Source organism: Lycorma delicatula, chromosome 1, assembly GCF_047948215.1.
Source record: "Lycorma delicatula isolate Av1 chromosome 1, ASM4794821v1, whole genome shotgun sequence".
Lineage (NCBI taxonomy): Eukaryota > Metazoa > Arthropoda > Insecta > Hemiptera > Fulgoridae > Lycorma > Lycorma delicatula.
The window spans coordinates 293,725,904-293,747,197 of record NC_134455.1 but is presented as its reverse complement, the minus strand read 5'-3'; the positions used below and the strand labels follow the sequence as shown (position 1 = coordinate 293,747,197).

The 21,294-nt window shown below is 30.5% G+C and overlaps 1 protein-coding gene across 2 annotated transcripts in view; it reads left to right on the top strand.

Moving 5' to 3' along the window:
* Window positions 1-21,294, top strand: part of Nmdmc (NAD-dependent methylenetetrahydrofolate dehydrogenase) — a 57,776-nt gene that overhangs the window by 18,063 nt on the left and 18,419 nt on the right. For both annotated transcript variants that reach the window (XM_075379539.1, XM_075379530.1), the window contains exons 2-4: window positions 1,229-1,413; window positions 13,648-13,757; window positions 16,578-16,743. In XM_075379539.1, the coding sequence (XP_075235654.1) occupies window positions 1,229-1,413; window positions 13,648-13,757; window positions 16,578-16,743 (461 nt within the window). The remainder of the gene's footprint in view (window positions 1-1,228; window positions 1,414-13,647; window positions 13,758-16,577; window positions 16,744-21,294) is intronic.

The following is a 21,294-nucleotide window of genomic DNA, read 5'->3' as shown; positions in this document are numbered from 1 at the left end:
TTGTATAAAATTGAAATGTGACTATTTTTAATGTATGCTGTCTTAAGATTGTTTTCAAAGATCGATTATGTTATTGTGTATATGTTATTTGCATATATTGTTTACATCTATGATGTAATGTGCTTTCAGTCTGCCCAATGTAATATTTCTTATAGTATGTACAATTTTAATTTATGTACTTTTTGGTTTATTTTATTTGTTATGAATTTTATCAGTCTTGAAAGTTACAACTAATCATTTTTGATAATGTTTGCAATTGTTTGTTCATTTTGTTATTGTTATCTATTATGTCTAGGCATGTTTTATTATTAAATATTTTAATATACTATAAACAATTATTGGTGTAGTTGTGAAATGTGTAAACTTAATAGATAACATAACAAAAAACAATGTATTAAATAAATTAATATAACTGAGATCAAACATTCTGTTTGACCATATTTTAGGGATTTCTTAATAAATTCTGGAGCATAATGCCATTTCTTGGTTTTTGATCCTGTGGATCCAGGTTTCATCTTTAGTGGCAGCCCTTTCTAGGAAGCCACCACCCTTGCTTCAAAGCAGTGCAAAAGTTCCCTACTGGTATTAGCACATCATTCTTACTATTTTACAGTCAGTGGGTTTGTCACTCACCTTGGAGACACTTGTTGAACTACCTAACATAAAAATATGGTATGCTGATTCTTATCTAAACAGATAGGTTTTTATTTACTTTTATCTGAAAATTTCTGTCATTTTGGCTTAACCAGTTGGTTGGCTTATTCAGTATGCCTGACTTTGGTTGAGAAGGTATGTTATAGAAGTAGTTCTATCTAGTAGACTTCTAATCCACTCATTGATTTGTAGTAACAGACATGCATCACCATACACTCTCGTTTGTTAATGAATTGTGGTGCATTTCAACTCCTTCACTATTCAAAAAAGATAAAGAAGAATACTGTTCGACTGTGTCACAAGTCATCTGTAGGCTATTCTTTACACCATGATTATCACTGCTGCCAACTTACAGAGAGTAGTGGAGTGTTGCAAATTTTAAAAACCATTCTATGGTTTTCATTTAATTCTACCTCATGTAATAAAATTCGAGTATTATTTTATTCTTACATTTTGCTGTTTTGATGGAATAATTTTCTCAACATTCTAATTCAATTATTTATTTAAGTATTTCTTGTAAGATTTATTTTTGTATTTTATCTAAATTAATAGTGAATTTATATGTATGTTTTAGATATAAAGCTAAGATCATAGATGGTAAGATAATTGCTAATGAAATTCTTTTAGAATTGAAATTTGAAACAGAGAAGTGGGTAGCATTAGGAAATCGTCCACCTCAGCTTACTGCTGTTCTAGTTGGAGAAGATCCAGCAAGCACAACTTATGTAAAGAATAAGATGAAGGCTGCTAAAGAAGTTGGTATGAATGTTTTTTGTTTTTATTTAGTACAGGTTTACAGTGGATGTGGATCCTTAAGTAATAAAAGCTCTAATTAATGATAAAATTTGTTATAGTTTAGTTAAATTAGGTATTGCATGTTACTGCAGAACACTGCTTGAGTTGGTATACATTGCTGCAAGGATATCAGTGGTAGACAATAAATTATTACAGGGAATATCTTTTTTCAAATTTTTGGTGAACTTGCATAACATCTATATCAATATTTTTTTTTTTAATTTTCTCTTTTACAAAAAGAGATAGTTTTAGCCTCGTAACCAATTTTTCTTGACGTATTAACGGTGGTGATGCTGACTATGATAATTTATCTTATTCATTTGGTCTGTTCTTTGGGTTACATCTCACATTCTCCATATCTATTCATTATGTATAAAAACATAAATATTGTCATTTTAATTAAAAATAATTCTGCACAAAAATAAATATCTTGTATACATTAAATTGCCCACCTAAATTTAATTCCATTTTGGAAAATGATTGTCATTTTGAATCACCAGGGAGATTTTTATACAGTTCTGATCTTAATCATTTTGGATTGGGTCTAATGGTATTCTACTATACTCCCCCTTAACTATAAACTGGTTCAAAACTACAGCCAGCAGGCAATTTTTTTCATAGCTTTTGTAAGCTTTTTTGCATATATGGATGATCATATAATTTTGAGAAAAAAATCTTGAAGTACTTGTTATGTATGGCATATACACTTTTGTAAAATTATTTTCTCAAGTTACCTTTTTGGATTAGATTATATTTATTATTATTATTTGCAGTTCACCACGTGATTTATTTAGAGTGTGTTAAATTATAGGTGTGTGGACTAATTTATTGTCAGTTAAGGCTTGTGGACAATTAAAGAAAGATAAAGCTTTACGGTCAATTTTATGTTTTATGTGAGATGCTGTAGCCAAACAATTGATCAGAAAACCTGATGTAAGACACTGCTAACAAGCATGCTATGCCAGGCTTATTAGGGAATGTGAGAAATGGCTTGTCACCTAAACAAATAAAACTAAATGAATAAATTAATTATAATTTATTTAATTATAATTTTACGTAATAAAAACTTTAGAACAAATATGCATGTGAATTATTTTCAGCAGTGTTATTAATTATAAGTGTTATATACATTTAAATAAATACAACCAAGATAACATTTTAGGTGATAAGAAAACTTACTAAATGTAGGTAACATATTTTGCTGGAATTCTTCTATGATCACCATATAAAAACAAGCACATTTTATGGGTGTACATATCAGTAGCTTTATATTTATATTAAGTTTTTTATGCTTACCTTGGAAAAGTAAAAGTGAATTTTCTATGTTCATTTTACTGTTCTTGTCTTGACATTCATAGAGTGCTAACAGAGAGTCTGTTATCACTCTATATGATGGTTTTATAAATACAGAGTCTCCCAAAAGATTGTGAAAATAACTCATATAATTCAGAATGTGAAATTAAATTAAAAAATTTAATTCAAAGAAATGTCTTATCTCTCTAAGATCTGTCTGTAAATACTTTATTCAAATCAAAATATAATCATACATTTTAAAGATTACTTCAGAATTGTGCTATTGCTTGGATAACGAAAGAAAACTTACTCTGGTGTTTACCAAGAAATATCAAAAGGAACAGATTTATTATCAGACTTTGTAGAACTTTGTGAAAATATGTAAATAAAATCAGTATTACAGTACAAATTACCAATTTCAAAGGCATTAATTGATATTTTGAGTACATATTCAGTTCATATTTTGAGTACATGTTAAGGAGTATGAAGAAAAATCAGGTTTATCTTTTTATTGTTATTTGAAAACTCATTAATAGAGTAATGTTGTCAGTAAAAGAAAATGTTTTGATTTAATTTAATCCAAATTTTTTATTGTTTACATAAGGATTAGAAGATTTTTTCATTATTAGGTACATTATTTAATATCGTATTACTTAATATTTTATTATCTCAATATTATTTCATATTAGATTATCACATTGCAATGATATATACTGTAGCTTAATTACTATTCATATAAAAAAAGTGTTTTCAGATGAAATTAAAGAGATTCTATTATAAATTTAGACCAAAAAATAATACCTACTCTCTATTCAAGTGAGTTTATCTTATATATGATTAAACTCTTAACATTACTTCTCTACATTTCTTTTCTTACTTTTTTTTTTTTTTTGGAGGTTTTTAGGGGCATCGACTACTTTGGTCATTACCCCCATCCCACTTCAAAAAAAAAAATAAAAAAAGGTTCTTTAATTCATATTTCCATGAAGAAAATAAGTGTTCAAAATTTCAATCTTCTAATTTAAAATCCAACAAATTACCGCCTTGGCTTTCCTTTCGGCCATCCTTTCTTACGCTTTTCCATTCTGCGAACGGCCTCAACTTCCGACGACAGAGTGTCTGAGGCTTCGGACATGGCATCGTCTTCTCTTTCTGACGCCAATGACGTTTGCCGGCTTACATCAGGTGATGAAAGCTTCAATGGTGCTGTGAGCATCGTTGCAATTGAGACTAAACTTGCAACCGATGCACTTTCGGCGGCTGATGAACTAGATTCAATGTCTAAGGCTGTGCTTGGGCCGGCTGATACAGATGCTCTCGCCACAGTTGTTCTCTGAGCTTTTGGGGCCTCTGTAGGTACAGTTTTAATATCGTCTGTGTCTGGTGCTTTTTCGATAGTTACTTGCACCTCCATTTTGGTTGACGCAGATTTTTCCTGTACTCTTGTCACAGTATCGTTAGCTATATGACTCGTCGTCGGGGTGATCTTTAGATCTTTGTCGGATAAATCAAGATTTTTCTTCATTACGTCTATTGCTGGAGTTATAATCGAAGATTTTGCCGGTTTTTTAAACTGCGCTGGTACAGGTCTTCTGTCGGCGACGTTAGTCCGGGAATGAGCCTTCTCATGTTTACTTTGTTGTATCTGATGAGTCGACTCAATCTTGGAATCAATGATTCTTTCTATCATTGTCATGAGACTTGGTGCCATCGTATTAAGCAACTGCTCCACGTTGATTTTAGGTGTGGGGGGAGCAGCAGCTGCTTCTGCGTATGTAGTCGATGGTCTAGGTGTATGTAGGTTTACAATCTTCTTCGCTTCAGGGTAGCTGACTTTTTGAAGCGTTTTAACCTCCTGAATGGCTGTTTCTGATTTGTATACTGGGCAGTTCCTGGATCGACAGTTATGGTGCCCTTTACAATTAATGCAGACTGGAGGGTCTTTACATGGATCACCCTCATGTATCTTCATTCCGCATATATAAATTTCCTGCGCTTCACATTTAGCTGCAGTGTGTCCGAAACGTTGACACCTAAAACATCTCATCGGCTGCGGAATAAATGCCCGTACATCAAGCCGATGGATGCCAGCTCGTACCTTTTCAGGAAGATTTGGTCTATTGAATGTCAAAACATGAGAGGCCGAAGGAAGAATCTCACCATTTCATCTCATAGAAAGTCTGCGACAATGTGTCACTCCCTGACTAGACATTTCCTGCACTATTTCTTCTTCAGTACAGTTAAGAAGATCACGGCAAACAACAACTCCTCTAGATGAATTAAGTGTACTATGCGGTTGGACAGTAACCGCAAATTCACCGATCTTCTTCAACGCCTGGACTTTCTGGCTTTGCATGTCGTTTATAGTTTCGACATGTAATCCGTTAAACGTCTTACGGATTTCCTTGACAGGACCACCAGCACAATTTGTAATCTCTCTAGCAATTAAGAATGGACTTACCTTTTGGAAGTTACCATTCTCTTTTGTAATGACCAAAAATCTTGGTTTGGGAACATTATTTCCAAACAAAGCTTTTCTTAAATCTTTACTGATTTTATCAGCATCTTTTCTAATCTTATCACTCTCCTTACTTTTTTTCCTCTTCGCTTGTGGCGAATCGGCTTACCTTTACTTACCTTTTGGAAGTTACCATTCTCTTTTGTAATGACCAAAAATCTTGGTTTGGGAACATTATTTCCAAACAAAGCTTTTCTTAAATCTTTACTGATTTTATCACCATCTTTTCTAATCTTATCACTCTCCTTACTTTTTTTCCTCTTCGCTTGTGGCGAATCGGCGGTTTCTAAACGAGGGTGTTTACGTCCACCCTCTGCCACGTTTGATTGTTCAATATTCATGAACAGTGGATCCCTTCTGTAGCAAGGCTAGCCGCCGGGGTACACCCCCACTCCAGGACTACTAACCTTGGAGGTCCGATCCGGTACTCCGGTGGAACCGGCATATGTCCTGGCAGAGAGCGGATGCGCAGTCTCTGCACTGACTCCAGGCTCCTACTCACCGAAGCTTTCAGAGCTCCCATGCACCGACATACATGGGCACCATTGCTACATGCTTGCCATCGCAGGGGGCATGTGGACAACGGAAGAGTCTTGTTACACCTGCAATAACATTGACCCTGGCCTCCACATCACCAGCTCTAAGAGTGGTATGAATCCATTTCCAAAATCGTTTGTTATTCCATTTCCTGCAGGTAGCCAAAAATCCAGTCTGTTTAGTGACCTGAAGTTGGAACCAGGTCAAACTTAACAAAGCATAACCGAGGAATTTACTCGGAACCCCGTTAGCCAGCTATATGTGATGTACAAAGGTACAGCTGTTGCCGCCCTGGACGTGGAACATAGATGTTGTGTTCCGGACGTGGGGATTATCTACCTCAGGGCTCTTTTCTTACTTTTATCAAGATTGTGCTTCTTGTCTTTTGCATTTATTGTGAATAGCTTTTCAGGACAGGTGTTACTTTTTTTTGGCCTACCCATAATTTAAAATACAAATAAAAAAATTGCAAGGAAAGTCAAGTAAAGGACAGTGCAAAATGAAAACGTAGAGTAAAACATAAAAAATAATATTAGTGCATTCTTTTTTAAATTTCAGCAAATAAATACAGCCAAATTAAATAAAGGAAAATAGTTAAAAATAACATTTATTTTGCAAATAAATATGTGTAGAAAAATCAATCTTTTGAAGTGTGTGCTACATTTTTTGTTTTTTTTTTACTTTTTGTGTGTTTTTTGAAGCGTTACCTTTTTTTACTTAATTTCATGAATAATAGCATGTTTTTGGGTTTTGTCAAAGTTTATTTGTGTAGTATTATTTTTATTTTTTTAATCTGAAATATTCTTTTTACTTATTAATTTATTTGTATTGTACATCTCTCTCTCTCTCTCTATATATATATATATATATATATATATATGTTAAGTTCGTTTGAGCTCAAATTTTAGCACGATATGTAACCCGCATCAAAGATTGTTTTCATCTATTTTTAATAAATCTATCTATCTATTTTTAATTTGTACATTTTTAATTTGGAAATGTAAACAAAGGAAAACCAATCAGATCAATGCAAGATGGCCGCTGTCAAACACAACGACCAAATTTCTTTGAATTATATATTTAACAACTAAAACATCTGTATTTTATTAAAAAAAAAAAAACACCAAAACAAAAAGAAAAGCCACCAAGAAGGATGACTTAGAGTAAATAAATTAAAACACCCAACTTTCTTATAGCCCAGATAGACTTAAGACTATGCAAACAAAAAAAGTCGAAATAACCAAATAACACAGAAAATAATATCCCTACATAATGACCAAAAAATCCTTTGTTAGGTTATTTTTTTACATATATATGATCAAACAATCGTTTTTGGTCATTTAGCGTTCTTTGCTATGTAAAAGCAAAGAACAAAATTCACAAATAGTAATACTGAAACCACACAACTAAGTATTTGTTTTTTTTTTGTATTTTCTAACCTCCGAAACCACCGTTATGCATTGCTTCAGATGATGATATGAATGATTTATAGCGTATGAAAATGCCATGCCTGACCGGGATTCCAACTCGGAACCACCGGATTAAAGTCCGAGACGTTATCACTCGTGCCACGGAGGCCGGCAGACATATTCGTTAGGAGCCTAATAAAAACACGACTTACCAATATGGCGTTGTGTGTCAAACCAATTTTATACGGACTATAATTACTTTTAATACGCGAAACCCTTTGCAGTGATTGAACATTAACTTAAACCTCTTCAAAAATTATTCCTTTTGAACTAAGCCACATTTGATATCATTGTTTTTCTATAACACGGCTGGAATTCTTTTCGTTTAATGATAAGAAGCGTTGTCGAAGACAATAACAGAATTCTCTTCCAAAGGACATAATACACCGCTAAACTATTTCTAAATAATTCAAATTGGTGTAATTTTTTTACGAATTGCGTTTTTATCAAAATCTCACCTTTTTCTCAATTGACCTGCGGGGTTTTGTTTTCTTTGGAGAACGTAATTCATTAGTAGATTCATACTCGAGAATTACGTTGTACACTGAAGCAGCACAACTTCTACTTACGTTAGCAGTTTATTAATAACTGAAATCAACGCCATTTGATTATTCTGTAATTTGTCTGCTTTTGTAAGCATTTAAAATTGTGTTTTTTGCACGACTTGAGGGCTTTTTTCGCAGCCCACAAATCTTTATATATAAAAATGTTAAATTCGTTTGTGTACGCTTCAAAAACTCAAAATGTTCTGCACCGATTGAGCTCAAATTTTAGCACGATATATAACCCGCATCAAAGATTGTTTTAATCAATTTTTCGCATCAGTCACATACCCGTGACCACGAGAAAACACTTTTTTTAACGGTCAGCTGTGTACCAGTGACCGCGCCATCTGCCGGAAGCGAGGGGAACACTCGCCATACTAGCTAACGACAACCGCAGTCATATGTGAAACAGTACCTGTTCCTAATTACATTGTTTATTAACAAAAAAAAAAACAACGTATCCACTTGCATCTGATTCAGATTATTATACAATCTGAATTAAATATTCACTTTAATCGAGGTACTTTTGTGTGATCGTGTTGTGATTGAACTGCACCTTTCACCAAGCTCTGAATTTATTAGAAAACGACCAACAGTGGGATGTATGTATTAATGACGCGTGCAACACTGCACATCCAAACCAAATTCGCGCATTATTCGCAATTATATTGACCGCTTGCTTTCCTTCATCTCCCACACAGTTTTGGGAAAGATATCGATCGCATATGGCTGAGGATATTTTGCATAGAGTACGCCTAGAAAATACCAATATGACCATGGAATTTACAGAAGGCATTTACAATGAAGCATTGATAAATATTGAAGACAAGTGCTTAGCTATTGCAAATAAAGTTCTTAGTCAATTGGGAATGCCAGCACCCACCCGAGCTGCGATTGCTTCATTTGATGTGGATTTACGCCGTGAACAGAGTTACAACATTGGTGATCTTCAGTCATATGTCCAATCAAACATTCCCAAATTAATGCGTGAACAGAAAGACATTTATGATCGCATAATGCAAATGATAAATGACAGAGTTGGGGGCTCCTTCTTCTTGGATGCGCCAGGAGGAACTGGGAAAACATTCCTCATTAGATTGATTCTAGCAACGGTTCGATCAAAAAATGACAATTATCCTGTTGCGGAATATTAATCAGCCAAAACTCTGCAACGGCACGCGACTTGCAGTTAAGAAATTGATGAATAACGTAGTGGAAGCAACGATTTTAACGGGGCGTTTCAAAGGTGAAGATGTCCTCATTCCTCGAATACCCATAATCCCGACCGATACACCATTTTAATTTAAAAGATTGCAATTCTCAATTCGATTGGCATTTGCAATCACAATCAATAAAGCTCAAGGTCAATCTTTAGAATTGTGTGGTTTAGATTTAGATGCGGATTGCTTCTCACATTAGCAACTGTATGTTGCGTGTTCCCGAGTCGGCAAACCAGATAGTCTTTATATCTATGCAGACAGTGGAAAAACAAAAAATATTGTATATCCACAAGTATTGCAAAATTAAACTTCTATGAAACGTATGCTTTGTTTTGTTTCTCATTTCTCATCCATGCAACCACAATGTGCCACAGCAAAGCGTGGCGGGTAGAGCTAGTATATGTATAAAAATTATGAGTATGTGTGTGTGTGTGTGTGTGTGTGTGTGTATATATATATATATATATTATATTATATAAACTAAAAACAATATTAATACAGAGTATTTATAAAGGTATTTAAGGTATTACCTTAAAAATATTTTTATTTTATTTTTTTTTTATTATATTATATATGTATATATATATATATATATATATATATATTATATATAATTTTTGTAAGTTTGTCTACAATTCTAGCACATATTTAAAAATGTAGCTTAATTCTGCATCTGGCATTTTTATAATTTTGTTTGTTTAGTTTGGTTGTGTGTTATCTTTGTTGCATGAGATAAAGATGTATTGCTTCATGATAAAATTAAATTACTAAATTTTTTGTACACGTTTTCTTATTTATTATCTTTCATTTATAAAATAAATTCTGATTTTAATTACACGTGATATATAACTATACATATTGTATATAACTATATAACCTAGCCTATTTAAGGTCTTTGACAGAAATTTGTAATCTTAACTACTTATTTTTATTCTAAAGTACTTTATTTTTTCCCTTTTAATCCTGGATTTTTGCATTTTTAACTTTATTTATTGCTTATAATGCTTTTGTATTTTATTTTACTAGTTATATATTGTGGTTTAATACTATTATTATTATTTTTTAGACATGTTTTTGATATATTTTTCCTAATCTTTTTTTTTTCAATTTAAAATATGATTTCTTATGTATTAGTGTCTCCTGGTACTGTTTTATAATTAAGATAAAGATTACAAATTACAAAGAGAAAAAATGTTTACTATTAGATGTTGCCAAAACCCACCAGGTTGGTTTAGTGGTCAACTTTTCATCACAAATCAGCTGATTTTGAAGTCAAGAGTACAAAGGTTCAAGTCCTAGTAAAGGCAGATACTTTTATATGGATTTGGATACTAGATTGTGGATACTGGTGTCCTTTGGTGGTTGGGTTTCAATTAACCACACATCCCAGGAATGGACTTGAAGTATTATACTTCATTTACATTCATACATATCATCCTCTTTCATCCTTTGAAGTAGTAGTACCTTACAGTGGTTTCAGAGACTAAACAGAAAAAGAAAGATTAGATGTAGCCAGATTAAAAGCAACCACCTAACACCTTACTAACACTTTAATTTTGGTTCTGATTTTAGAAAACTGAGATTTTGAAAAATTGTTAAAGTGAAATTAAGTGGGTTTTTACTTGTTTATTTATTTAAAGCTTAATTTGTTTTAAAAAGAAACAAAAGCCTAAAAATAATGGTGCTCTCCTAAAATAAACATTTGCAAGAAATGCAGAAAAGAAACCTATGTTTTAATAAAAACAAGAAAAGGAACGCAGAGAAACAATGTATAAACTATACTGAGTGTGAGTTAAAGCTTTATGGAATCTAAAAATTTACTTTTTTGTTCAGTTTTCAGATTAATTTTCTTTAAATTTTGTATGAAAATACTTTGAGCTTCAGAATGACATAATACTATTTATCAGTACACTATAATAATCAACACTAAGCAATATATTGATGACCCAAATTATGAAAAATATGTTCACATTGTCGTCTATGTAAACTACACAAAATAAAAAAAAATCATCAAAATCAGCCCATTTAGTTATGTGAAAGCTTGAATGTACATAAAAAATAAAAATTTCATTAATATTCATTTTTATAGTTAAAGTTATAATGGTTGTATGGTGTTATGTTTGGTAAAGTTTACATTTAGAGATCCCTTTTATATTCTCTTATTTATGATACAAATTTCAATGACAGAGTGTTAGTGTCTTTGGCCTTTTATTTGGAGGTCGCAGGTTCAAATTCTGGTTAGCATGGCATTTTTCACATACTACAAAATTCCATTTTCATATCCCACCTTCAGCTTCAAGCTTATGTGGTGATATAAACAAGCAAAAGAAAAATGATTAAAGCTTTTCTGGAAAAAATCTGTGCAATATTTAATTTCTGTTTGATTTTGATGTATTTTGTTATCTTTTTAATGATTATTATTGTGAGATTTCAGTAAACTCACAGTAATCTCAATAATTTCAAATTTGCTGAACAAATGTGGTCTACAGTTATGTGACCCTTTTAATTAGTACGTTTTTCAGTGTACTTTGCATATAAGATAATCTTGGGATTGTACAAAATTATATTTGTACAATTTTTTTTAAATTTGTTCTAGTCTCGTGAAACTCAGCCCTAAGCTTGCAATTGTGATTTCTTTTTCTGAAGTTGTTTTTTATTACTTTCTTCCCAGTATATCTTTTCATTCTAAGTGCATGTGCTTTCTTTCTTTCTTTTGATATTTTCCTTTTCATGTCTTCCTTAACTCTTTTTATACCAGTTTGTTATTGTTTTCTGTTTTTGAAAATAGTCCACTAGATTCTTCGCTAATCTATTTTTATTCATTCTTTTAACATGATCATAAAACAAACACCTTCTCTTCTTCAGTTATTAATATTCTTTCAATTTTCTTTTATAGGTCTTTATTGCTTCTTAATTTATATTTTTCAACTCTAATTGGTAAATTTTTGAGAAATCTTAATCAAAATATTCCTTTCTTTCAATCATTTCCATTACCAACTTCTTTCTTTGTGGTAAACATTCTTTTTTTAGCATATAATCCTTCTGGTTTAGCTACAGTTTCACGTCTTATCTTGTTAATAATGGATAATGATCTTATTAAATGTACTTTGGCAGATTAGATATGCTATTTCTATCTTTCTTGCTCTTTACTTTAGAGATTTTACTTTAGTAGATTTTCCTGTTTGTTAACCACTCTCCAAGGTATGTAAATTTATCATCTCTTAATTTTTCTATATTTAGTTTCCATCTACTTAACGTTATACTTTCTACTTTTCATTTCTAGCTTTTCAAAAGAGATTTGTAATCCAACTTTACCAGATATTTCCTGTAATATGTCTATCTGTATTTTTGTTGTCTGTTTGTCTTCTGATAGTCACAAATCACCCACATAAGCCAGACAATCTATGTTTATCTGTGATCTTCCTTGCTTTTTTTTAATTCCTCTTCTTTGTAATTCTTTTCTTCTTTCTCTTAATATTTTCTCCAATACTAAATTAAATAATGCGGATGAAATCACATTTCCTTGTTTGACTCCTGTCTTTGCTCTAAATGGTTCTGAAATATTATCTCTAAACTTTACTTTTGATATTGTGTCTGTAAGAGTCCCTTTGATTAATCCATTAGTTTTATCATTTATTCTTATTTCTTCTCAAATTCTGACAGTATTTCCCTACTTGTTGAATCATGCTTTCTGTACAATTTATTACTTCTGTTTTGTTTTTATCAATCTACAATAAACATTCAAAGTAACAAAAATGTTGTGGTTTAATTGTGGTTCTGTTTACTAAAAGTAAGCTAGAATTGTATTTTTTTTATGAAATCCCTGCAATTAATTAAAAAAATTCAGCTATATGAGTTGATATGATTTCAGTTTTATTGTTTTTCTTAATAAATATCCCATTTTCTGTTTTTTTTTAGATGGGTTGTCATAATTTGACTACAATGAACAATCAAGCTTGACTTCCATGTAAGAAGTTTTCTGTGTGATAGTATTTATTTCGATTGAATTTTATTAATGTCAACACTCTTCTTTTTAAATCTTTAAGTATTCATTTTTTGTTTTACATAATGTTATTGAACATCTTCAGATTTGCTGCTGTCCATCTGCCCAATCTAGCTATGGATTGGATGCATTAGGAAAATATTCACAACAGTTAGTTTCTGCCTTATAATTGCCAATGTACTTTAGTTATGTGGTTAGGCAAAACAAATTTGGGAAAGTTTGTTTTATTCACAGATGCTTTTCTTGATCCCAATCTAGTATTGGAAATTAAATACAAAAATTAGTGACTGAGAATTAAACCCATAATCTGTCTGGATGAAAGACAAAGTTGCTACCACTCTTCTACCAAAATCAGAAAGTATCAAGTGTAGTTAAAGGGAGTATATTTTAATCCTCATTTGTTTAATTTTCCATCTTATACAATTTATATAAAAAACAGGACTTATATTTAGATTGTTGTGAAGTCTTGTTTATTTTATTTATGGACGTTTCCTTTAAATATAATAGTTTATTTTTACTAATAACTTAATAAAACTTTATATACGTATAAATGTAAATAAATTCATATCTTTGAATATCACATAAATTCATATGCTACTTTATCTATGTACAGGCATTAAAACAAAAACAGTTCACTGTTTGAAGACTATATCAGAATATGATTTGCTTTCCCAGGTACATAACTTGAACAATGATAAGGAAGTTGATGGTATTCTGATACAGGTAAGAATTAAACAAACTGTAAAAATATCTATGTACAAATGAGCTTTATAAATATTTAAGCTTTTATTTTGGAGCTTTTTCCATATTTTATTTTGCATATAAATATTCACTTTACCTGACATATTGAATATCTTGTCCTTAGAACTCGCATAACTGTGTCATAACGATAAATCTTAATTTCCTTTTAAATAGATAAATAGATAAATAGTGTAATTTGTTTTCTGAGTTGTATGTCTTTGTCTGTTTTTTTAATCTAAATAATTGAGTAAACTCAACTGCATGCATTCATGACAATAGTTTTTGTTTAGTTAATCTGATAATAATATTTTTGTTTTTTGTAATTCAAGTCACATGAAGATTAATAAATGACAATACCTTTATGATATTTTGTTCATGTATAATTAAAAATTAATTGTTTTGAAGCATATGTTCTATCTTTATATTTTCCACTCTGTTTAATAGTGTGAAAATTATTATTAAGATAGAATGGAAAAAGTGTAATTTTAATTTTGCATCAACTGTCTCATGACAAAAAAGGTGTTAGATCTTTAATTAAACTCTTTGCATATGGTACTTAGACTTTTCTTGGTAAATATGGGTCACAAGTTGCTATTTACTAATAATATTTGAATAGTAACTAGAAGAAGCATGGTAATAGTCTGGTGTGAATGACCTTGCAGCTTTTGGTATCTACAACCAAACTATTAAGGGTGTAGCATGAGAGTGAATTAGTAATCCAACTAAAGTAGAATGTCTTTTACTTTACTAGAGTAATCAATTGTCACAGACGTATGAACAAATTTTGTTTTATTGTAATTTATTTATGAATATGAAATACTAGTAAAAAATTCATCAAACGATTTTTATTCAACAACTGTTTCAATGAGTTCAGAATTTTATGGAATACTATGTCTTATAATATGAAAGCATTTCTGTAGAACCTCAATAATTATTTTACGTGTTTCTTGCAATATTGTTCACAATAGTCTTTTCAAATCATATGGCACTGTTTTTCAAATATCTGGGCTAAACTCTAAAAAAAGTCTTATTTATGCACCAATATGACAAAATTACATTGTAAATAACTGAATGTGCTGTATAAGTATTATTATTTCCTTATGTAAATATTCAGTAGTGTATATTTTCACAAGCACTTAAATATTGTGGTAGTTGCTGTTGTAATTTTTTACTGTTACTTAATATTTTATATCACTTAGTCATGAGTGTCTGTATTACATTAAGTAGTCTCTTTTCATTGATAAAGATAAATTGAATTATATGCATTGTAAATTTTTACTTCCAAGGAAAATTTTTAAGTGATACAGAGATTCTGCTGTTATTGGGTCATGTTTAGAATGTATGGTGAAAATGAGAGTTTAAGGAAGAAGTAGTTTCAATTCTATGCCAGTTTGAGTTGTGGGACTATCACTTGATTACATTTCAAAAATATCCTGAATTTTTTTGGCAAATCATAAAGTCACACTTAAAAAACGAACTTCTATGTATGTAAAAAGTCAAACTTTTATATATGTAACAACTAGCTTAACAATACACTTAGTATTGTTAATACACAAGCAGAAAGATCTGCTGTTACTTTATTTCCTGTCGAAAAATCATAAAGCCCTCACTTATGAAAATAGTATTCTTAAAAAGAATTTAGATGTAATGGCTGTGAAAATGGATGCTAGATTTATTTATATCAAGTTAACATTAACAGGCAAAAAGAGAATCTTGCAAAAGTTAGGCAGCTGCAGAGAAAAAGGAGCTTTAAATATGTTTAGACAAATAAGTCTGTTAATACTAAATGATGGTGATGAAATCATTATAATCAGATCTGGAATTATTTATTGAAAATCTTACCTGCTAATAGGAAGGGGAGTATTGTTGTTCAATACCATATATTACGGGTAAGTCTTGGTCTTTGGTTACTCTATATAAAAGATTTATTTTCTGTTATGTTATTGAATGGATATGTCATATGATTTTGCAGCATGCTCAAGCTCATTGTTAGCTAGCTTTTGCTAAGCCATTTTTTTAATTTAAATAAACTAAAGATAAAAAGATTAATGATTGAATGTTTGAATTTTGAGAATATTTAATAAATGTTTTCAGGAGTACCCTAATTCGTTAAGTTTGGTATGTGACACTAAAATTACGAGTCACCTTATGAGAGAGTAGCTCAAGTTTCCTCTTGAGCCTTTGCTGTTTAAATATTTTGTGAATGGTCTCCTTGATTTTACTAAGTATTCTTACACTATCATTTCATGATATTTAAAGATGATGTAAACATTTCTGCATCTACAAAGTTTTTGTAAAAAGTTTGTACATTAGAGAATTTTATTTAATGTTTCATGAAATCTGTGTGTGAAAAAACCCACATAATTTGTAACATAATAAACACCAACAAAATGTACTGAAACTGGAAGTAAGTTTCCTAATTTTATTATTTTTAGACCTACAAGAACTGGTTTATTAAACAAAGCTTCAGTTTTTGACCTTTTTATCTACACATCCTTCAGTTTGTAGGATGTCCCTGAGACATTTCAGTTGCTGCAAAACTATCACATATAAGATTTTCTGTTTACTATCTTACCCAAACTCATTATCTATTTTACTAAGATATGGATTATTATTTTTTATAAATAGGCATAATGTATTTTTCAGTAGTTCTGTTTTTGAGTAAGTAGGAATGAAGATATTTTTTGTAAATCTCTTTTACTTTGCAGGTACCTAGAAATTATTTTACAGTCTTAATTAATGTAAAATGATGAACCACAAACAGAATGTGTTAAAAATTAGTTTTTTTTTTCTCTTTTGCAGCTTCCACTACCTTGTCATATCACAGAACGTGTTGTCTGTAATGCTGTATCACCTTATAAAGATGTTGATGGCTTCCATGTTCTTAATGTTGGAAAATTTTGTTTGGACATGAATACTCTGATTCCATGCACACCTCTTGGAGTACAGGAACTTATAAAGAGATCTGGTAAATTTTTATAATTATTTATTTAATGCAAAAAATTTGATTTATAGTTATTAGTTTCCTTCCCAGTTCCTTCCCAGTAATTTTTTTGAATTTTATACATTTCTCCTTGGATGTTGGGCAAGTGTGCTTTTGGCCTCTAATAACAAATCCATCTTTCCCCTCATCTTGTGTCATCAGATGTTCATAATTTCCCCTTTTAAATTAATTTTTAATATACTGCGTGATGGAATGGTAGAATATTCTAGATTTGCTGAAAAAGTAATTTATCTTCCCCTCTTTTCTAGAATTATCTGACACCTCATTTCAGTGTATTTCTGTGTAGAATGGTATCCACTGAAAAACCAACCAAATTAATTAATGTCCACTATTGCTCCTAGTAGTGCCTGCAGATATTAATAACATCCACTGACTAACTTGGAATATATTTGTTTTTGTCAGTTTATCATAATTTTGTAAGCAATGTATACAGAGTTATTTTGAAGAGTCTTTTTTGTTAAACAGCACATTTAATTTTTGTTGCAGAACAGATCCCACCCTTCCTTCATTTTCTTGAAACTCATCATTTTTATTTACTACACTTGCCAAATATTTTTGTTCTCTAAAGAATCTGTCATTCCACCTCTAGTTTTTTCATATTAGATTCGTAGATAATAAGCTTCAGGGATGTTGATATAAAATTTGTTTTCAGTTAAAAAAAAATTGTAATAGTATTTAGTGTTTGAATCATACGTTTCAGTTACACAATTTTATTTATGAATTTTCTTATTTTGGTAATAGATATTAACATTTTACATAGATATACTTTAGTATTAAAGTTTTAAGAACATGCTTTATTTTGAAAATTAATTTAGTTAATGGAATTATGGTATTTCATCAACAATTCTGCTCTGTATTTGGAATATTTTTTGAAAATTCTTCTGTTTACAAATTTTTAAACTTTCTTGTCATATTGTTCAGCTGTTTATTTAATTTTATTTTGGGTATGTTTTCCAATGATTATGTGAGACTTGTGTATTAATGAAGTATTGTTACTAAAAATGTAGGTATAAACTCTTCATCAGTTTTATTTCTTTTATCCTTGATTATAACAGCCATAAATTCTTAATTATAAGCAATATCATTACATTAAAAAAAATAATTAACAGTTGAATTCATAAAAGCATCTGAAAAGTATTATAAACAAATTTTATTATTGTAATATAAAAAATGAATAAGTTAATCTGTAAATTTTACATACACAACAGACTTCAGTCAGATGTATGCATAAAAATATTGTGCTCACATCACTGAAACCTGTTTTAGAGCTAGATTTAATGCCTCTAATTCACCATTAAATGCAAATTATGTCCTCTTAGAGAAGAAAAATAAGCAGTTAATATAGTAAACAGTTAAATATTGTTGTAGCATTCTGAAGATCTACCAGTTCAATTCATTTACATTAATTATGCTGATATGTGCTTAGATGTGATGTAATTCTTTTTTAATGTCATATTCTGCACTTAGTGACTGGCGGGGGGGGGGGGGGGATTAAAGAGTTTCTAGAATATCTAGACTGTATTTTATAAGTGGTTTTACATTTTGTTTCAAAAATAATTTGTATTATTTATAAATAAGTAAATGTACACACAAAGAACTATAAAGCTGGACACATGCTAAAAATTATTAAACAGATTTTTCAGAATAAAAACACCATTAAAACTACTGTAAGAGTTTATATTATAATAAATTAGAACAATATAAATATTTAGTTTTAAAAGTAATCCATAAAAGTTATGAATTACTGAACTATCATTACTATTTCTGATAAAATATTTTCAACTGTAATCATGGCCGTGTATTTAAAAGAAAAATTACATCCAGTTTAAATGTATACAGTGTTGAAGACTTATTTGATTTGAGAATAAATATTACTACTACTGGATGACCGACTTTACATTAATAAAAATATACGTTTATTGGCAGATTTTATAATTATTAAATTTTAGAAGTTTACATTATAAAAATAGTTTACACTGGTCTACAAAAATTAACTATTTCTAATTGATTTTGCTGGAGAGAATTTAAAAAAAAAATAATTGCAAAAAAAGTTGCAACATTTATAGCTTTTTTGTTATGAGCAACATTGTACATATCATTAAAAAAAATAATAATCACATTGGTTTTATTAAGAACTTATTTTTATTTATTATGAAATAACATTTTATTCAACTAAATAAGTATTTGTTAGATCTTGTAAAAAGAAAATTGTATGTTAACAAAGTAATGTTAACATACTTTAAATACAATGTTTTCCTTTTATGTGGAGTCAGATCTTCTTTTTTTACAAAGCAGCAATAGTCACTCATCATCATTACTGAGTCCCAGCAGCCTTGGTGTTAAGTCATAGTAGTCTTAATATTCCAGAAAAATCTCTCTCCTTGTTTATTAGAAACTGTACCAAGATTTCCCAAAAAGAAATTGATATATGTTGATGTGGAAAATGTATTTTTAGCGAGATTTAACATCTTAAGGCATGGCAGGACTTAAGAAGCTCTTATACTAGGGTTTTATAATTTTTATCTTTTTTTGTAGCTTAAAAAAAGTTATCAAATTCATAAATAATATCCATTCTGCTAATTTCTTTTGATTGAGTTTTAATTGTGGTAAAAGTTCTCTTAAATCTCTGAAACCTTCATCTTCTTTATCATAGCCCTTTACAAAATTTTTCATCAATCTTAAACCGATGTGAAATGAAGTAAGAAGAATCTTCTCAGATTCAATAAAAGAAGCATGCAAGACATTTTGATCACTTAGTTCTCTTTAGCCAGTGTAACTTTTTTACAAAATGCTGCTCAGATATCCTATAAACTTAAGAAACAGCAATGTTTTGTGAACTCATCTTCAAGCCCCATTAATGCTACTATGAACTTCAAATCCTCATAAACTTACTAATTAAATTGCTAAATAAAACTGATTTATTTTAGGTTGTATTTTAGAAGGATCAATAAAAATACACCATTCTATAGGTTTTTACACTATTCCTAAATTACTAAATTTTCAGTGATTATTTGAATTAAAAAGAATTTTTTTTTTTTGTCTTCAGTCATTTGACTGGTTTGATGCAGCTCTCCAAGATTCCCTATCTACTGCTAGTCGTTTCATTTCAGTATACCCTCTACATCCTACATCCCTAACAATTTGTTTAACATATTCCAAATGTGGCCTGCCTACACAATGTTTTCCTTCTACCTGTCCTTCCAATATTAAAGCGACTATTCCAGGATGCCTTAGTATGTGGCCTATAAGTCTGTCTCTTCTTTTAACTATATTTTTCCAAATGCTTCTTTCTTCATCTATTTGCCGCAATACCTCTTCATTTGTCACTTTATCCACCCATCTGATTTTTAACATTCTCCTATAGCACCACATTTTAAAAGCTTCTAATCTTTTCTTCTCAGATACTCCGATTGTCCAAGTTTCACTTCCATATAAAGCGACACTCCAAACATATACTTTCAAAAATCTTTTCCTGATATTTAAATTAATTTGTGATGTAAACAAATTATATTTCTGACTGAAGGCTCGTTTCACTTGTTCTATTCGGCATTTTATATCGCTTCTGATTTGTCCATCTTTAATTCTACTTCCCAAATAACAAAATTCTTCTACCTTCATAATCTTTTCTCCTCCTATTTTCACATTCAGTGGTCCATCTTTGTTATTTCTACTACATTTCATTACTTTTGTTTTGTTGTTGCATAGGACTTCATCTATGCCGTTCATTGTTTCTTCTAAATCCTTTTTATTCTCGGCTAGAATTACTATATCATCAGCAAATCGTAGCATCTTTCATCTTTTCACCTTGTACTGTTACTCCGAATCTAAATTGTTCTTTAACATCATTAACTGCTAGTTCCATGTAAAGATTAAAAAGTAACGGAGATAGGGAACATCCTTGTCGGACTCCCTTTCTTATTACGGCTTCTTTCTTATGTTCTTCAATTGTTACTGTTGCTGTTTGGTTCCTGTACATGTTAGCAATTGTTCTTCTATCTCTGTATTTGAACCCTAATTTTTTTAAAATGTGAACATTTTATTCCAGTCTATGTTATCGAATGCCTTTTCTAGGTCTATAAACGCCAAGTATGTTGGTTTTTTTTTCTTTAATCTTCCTTCTACTATTAATCTGAGGCCTAAAATTGCTTCCCTTGTCCCTATACTTTTCCTGAAACCAAATTGGTCTTCTCCTAACACTTCTTCCACTCTCCTCTCAATTCTTCTGTATAGAATTCTAGTTAAGATTTTTGATGCATGACTAGTTAAACTAATTGTTCTGTATTCTTCACATTTATCTGCCCCTGCTTTCTTTGGTATCATGACTATAACACTTTTTTTGAAGTCAGACGGAAATTCCCCTTTTTCATAAATATTACACACCAGTTTGTATAATCTATCAATCGCTTCCTCACCTGCACTGCGCAGTAATTCTACAGGTATTCCGTCTATTCGAGGAACCTTTCTGCCATTTAAATCTTTTAATGCTCTCTTAAATTCAGATCTCAGTATTGTTTC